A 4,243-nucleotide genomic window follows, 5' to 3' on the forward strand; every position below is an offset into this window, starting at 1 on the left:
TCCATACTGTCACAGCTTGAAGGAGATAGGGAAGTGCAAAGTTGCCTCTAAACACTTCCACCCTTCGTTGGGAGCCAGAATCCTGAATCCTCCCCTGTCCCTGCTGCTGGAAATGACAGAGCAGCAGTGAGCCCCGTGGTCACAGCTTGTGGCAAAGCCAGCTACGTACCACGGCCAAGTACTGGAAGTCAGTGGGAACAACAACCTATGTCAGATACTTGCAGTAACCTCAACCCTATCCCACACAATTTGCTACAGTGAAGAAAAAAAAAAAAAAAAAAAAGCTTTCACCGCAGCTTGTCAGTTTTGCCAGCCTCTTCAACGGGTAGGCAGTAGCCCCAGGTCTCAGGTCTCTGCAAGAGGACTCAGCATCACTGCAGCCCTGCCTGCAGATGGGCAGGAGCTGGGAGCAAGGAATTTGCCCGGCACAGAGCCTGGGTAGCACAGGAGTGCCCAGCCCAGCCTGTGACCATCCTGCAATGCTGTGGTGCTGCCAAACACAAGGCGTCCTTTCAAAAGAGGCTAAGAAAAAGATCCTGTAGTGATTTTGCTCAGTCACGTTTCTTGAAATCTATTTGAAATTGTGAACAAACACGGACACTTTTCCAGGGAATGTGTTTCTTTATTTAAATAAAAATTAGTGCCAGTAGAAACAATAAACTTTAAATACATGAGACAATTATATACAACTCAATGTTAAGAATTATATACATCAGGTTTTTACAGATACAAATACATCTATACCAAAGTAGGAGGATGAAGGAGAAAGCAATGGAAAATGTGACAACTCACGCATGTCAGTCTCGTTTGGAAAGTTTCAGGATTCAAGTGATTCCAGGCAAGGTGCCAAACTGAATTTGGCTTCTTTCAAAACTTAAAACAGCCCCTTTTGGAGTAAATCTACCAAAAAGCTTTATATGGTCTGATCCAAAGTTCACTGAAGTCAATGGAAAAACTCCCGCTGGCTTCAGGCTGAACTGGATCAGGCCCCTTCGGAGCACAATGGAGCCTTTGTTCTGCGGCCTGGGGGCACCTCTGCAGGATCATCACACCGCATCAGCCCGTCCAGCCAAGCACCTTTCTCCCTCCGAAACGAAACGGCAGGCAGACAGCAGACTCTCGCCTCAGCTTGTTCCTGCTCTTCAGCACTCATTTTTCAAGCTGTCTCTCGAGCTCTAATGCCAGTGGATAAATCACAGAGCTATTTTAACACAGGAAATATCTGGAGACATTTTGCAAGCGTTTCTGCTGTGCAACACTGTAGATTCAGGCTCTTTAGCCCTCATGCTTCAGAATTAATCCAAACATACTAATAAGTTATTATAAAATATAAAGTATGATTGAAATAACCATACATTGCTACAATATTAACATTACTTCCTTTAACAGTGCAATAATTTAGTAACTAAGTTCACGAGCATTTGAAAAACCACAGTACCATTAAATTAGGGGGGGAAGTTTGTGGTAGTTTTAAAAACTAGTTACTAATGACTTTAGAGAAATGCATGTGTCACATGCGAGATGGAAAAAAAAAAAAAAAAAAAGAAAAAAAAAAAGACATAATGCAATGTTTATCTACACTGGCTTAAATAGAGCAGAAAGGCCAGATTATTTAGTGATGTAAATGGGCACAGTTTTACTGACCTCAGATGGAGAATATGACTACAACAGAGAAGCACAAAATCTTGTGCCTGTCCCCTGAAGTCAGTAGGATTTTGCTGGTGACTTCAGTGGGGCCAGGATTTCACCCCTGTTGGGTTAAATTCTATTCCAAATTCCACCCATTTGCCAAGGGATGTAAAAGAGCAGCATTTGTTCAAGCCTTTCTAGATCTTGCACCTTGTAACAAAGATCTTTTGATTTTTATTTTTTTTTAACTTATAGATCTTTGCCTTTAGTGATCAAATGTACATGTCTTTAAAAAATACAAAGGAAAAAAAAAATCCTACTATTAGCTGAGTCAATAGGTGGCTTGCAGCAGAAGTTGGCATACATGAACCAGCCAGCACAGGTACAACTTAAGCAAAGACAGATGTAGTGGCATGGATCTGAACCTAGGCTTTACAAACGTCCTGGAAATACAGAGTCTCCTTTCCTCTTTTGCTCCCCTCTTTCATTCTTTCTGTGCCTAAAGTCAATCTCCAGCCATGCATCAATCTTCCTTCAACACCAGCATCAACAAAGTTTCAGCCTTTGAGGCCATTGAACAAATCTGCTGTTGGGTGTAGTTTGTTATAGAAAAAAAAAATAAAATAAAATAAAAATAAAAGTAATTCTAGTCTATCACAGTTTTGTGTGAATGAGCATCACCATCATCTTTTACAGCCAGGTTCTTGTGCTAGGGTAACTTCTCTAAACATTTCCCAGATATTTTCAGAATTCTGAAATATGCAGAGATATGCCAGGAATAGTTACCTCATCAGAAAATATATATCTATGTATATATATCCTCCTTGTTCTTAGCTCTTATTGTAGGAAATAATAATGGAAAAAATAACATTAAGCATCCCAATTATGTGCAAGTTACATTTTGGAGCTTGGTACCACTGCTTCCTTGTCCTGCTAGCTCTCAGGAAAGCCTCGGGCCCCAGGGCACAGATACTGGTGGAGTTACTGGAGAGCAGGAAAGATGAACCACAAGTTCTTAGTGGGAGCTCCACTCATGCTTCAGCTGCTGACCAAGGGAGCCCGGCAGGTGCTAGGAGTTCTTGTGGATGTTTTCTGCGGAGCCCTCGCTGCTCTCGTTGAGGAGTGTTTCTGACACTTCCCCCAGCTCAGCATCCAGCACTTCCTCCTGGATGGTGAAGTGCACGTCTGGGGATGAAGACTCGGAGCTCACGCTGCTGCCTTCCATCGAGCAGATGGCACAGGACAGGGATGGCACCATGCTCTCCTGCAGCATGTTCAGCATCATGGGGATCTGGACAGACTTCAGCCCCGATATGGTTGGTAGAGGTTTCACAGCTTCCCCCCATTCTCTCTCCTCATCTTTGTAGAGCAGAAGCAAGTTAGACTTCCTCTCTTTTCTTTTGGATTTCATGTAGCCCAGCATTATCCCTATCAGGAAGATCCCATAGAAAGACATGACGATCAGGATGTAGAAATACTCGTTGCTGTTGTTCTTCTCTGTGTTGCGGGATTCAGCATTAAGCATGGCTGAGGTCACGTTTGCATGGTCCATCTTCAGCATGGAAACCGTATTACCACAGCTAAAGCCTGAGGGAGAATTGGTGTGGATACAAAGATCAAACTTCAGATCAAAGATTTAAAGAAACATCTAAAGAAATATACCCCCAAGCTATTCTTTATTACTTGTTACTGCAGGCTTGCAGGACACACCTGATTGAAGCTTGCTGTCTGTCATACCTCTGCAGTAATATTGTTACTGAATGAACTGATACCCAGATAAAGAGAACATCAGAGGGAAATAAGACACTTAATATTAAACCATAGCAAGTAATATTCTGAAGTATAAATCCCCCAATCCACATAAATAAAGAAGAAAGAAAACTAAATAGAAAGAGTCTCCAGGCACTTAAATATAGTTTTGTACTATTTGACCATGTTTCCATAGGGGGAGAAAGCTTATAAGTATTATTTTACTGAATGGTGCAGGAAAAAATCAAAAAGCAACTTACGTCGGTATGCAAATAATTCCTCCCTTTGCAAAGCTCAGGAGACCTTTCCTCTCCCAAATGCCGGGTGCTCTGAAAACTTTCCTCTGCTGCAGTTGGAATAAATAGCTCTCAAGAAATGTTTCATCACGTGTTTTAGAGGCACAGTTTATAATAGTTTTGTGTTGGAGTCAACAGATGAACTTGAAGGATTGCAGTTCAACCCACTGAACTCTTAACAGCTGTGAAAAGAAAAAGAGTTGGGAATTCAGATTTTACTCTTTCCTAACCAGCTCAGCAGCGGCTCTTTCACCTTCCAAATCTGTTCCTTTCGCTGCCATCCCAACTGCTAAGTGTGACCTGCTGCCCCGGGAGCTACTGTGCAGCAGGAAAAAACAGCAAGCCATTATCCTGTGTTGGTCATAAATTATAGAAAATATGCATTTGGGTTTTATAGTAGCTTCTTTCATGTTATTTACATGCCTGCTATGCACACAGTTTTCCCTGAGGAGACAAGGGAGGAAACAGGTTATTTTCTTTGCCTGGGACTGGTGACAGAGCTTCGCTAAGCGTGCACAGAACAAAGTGGTGAGTTGGATCTCACGCTGCAGATCCACTCTGCGTGAGGC

At 42.4% G+C, this 4,243-nt stretch overlaps 1 protein-coding gene across 1 annotated transcript; it reads right to left on the reverse strand.

The window, feature by feature from the left end:
* Window positions 1-2,284: 2,284 nt before the first annotated feature.
* KCNE4 (potassium voltage-gated channel subfamily E regulatory subunit 4) lies at window positions 2,285-3,702 on the reverse strand. Its single transcript, XM_032193398.1, has 2 exons — window positions 3,639-3,702; window positions 2,285-3,216 (listed from the first exon to the last, which is right to left on the reverse strand). Exon 2 carries the CDS (start codon window positions 3,188-3,190, stop codon window positions 2,699-2,701), a length of 492 nt encoding a protein of 163 aa, XP_032049289.1. The 5' UTR covers window positions 3,191-3,216; window positions 3,639-3,702; the 3' UTR covers window positions 2,285-2,698.
* Window positions 3,703-4,243: the final 541 nt, after the last annotated feature.

Source organism: Aythya fuligula, chromosome 9 (genome assembly GCF_009819795.1).
Source record: "Aythya fuligula isolate bAytFul2 chromosome 9, bAytFul2.pri, whole genome shotgun sequence".
Taxonomy (NCBI): domain Eukaryota; kingdom Metazoa; phylum Chordata; class Aves; order Anseriformes; family Anatidae; genus Aythya; species Aythya fuligula.

What these genes read in the sequence shown, in the direction of transcription:
- KCNE4 (XM_032193398.1), bottom strand. Translation starts at nt 3,190, where the DNA reads ATGCTGAAGATGGACCATGCAAACGTGACCTCAGCCATGCTTAATGCT.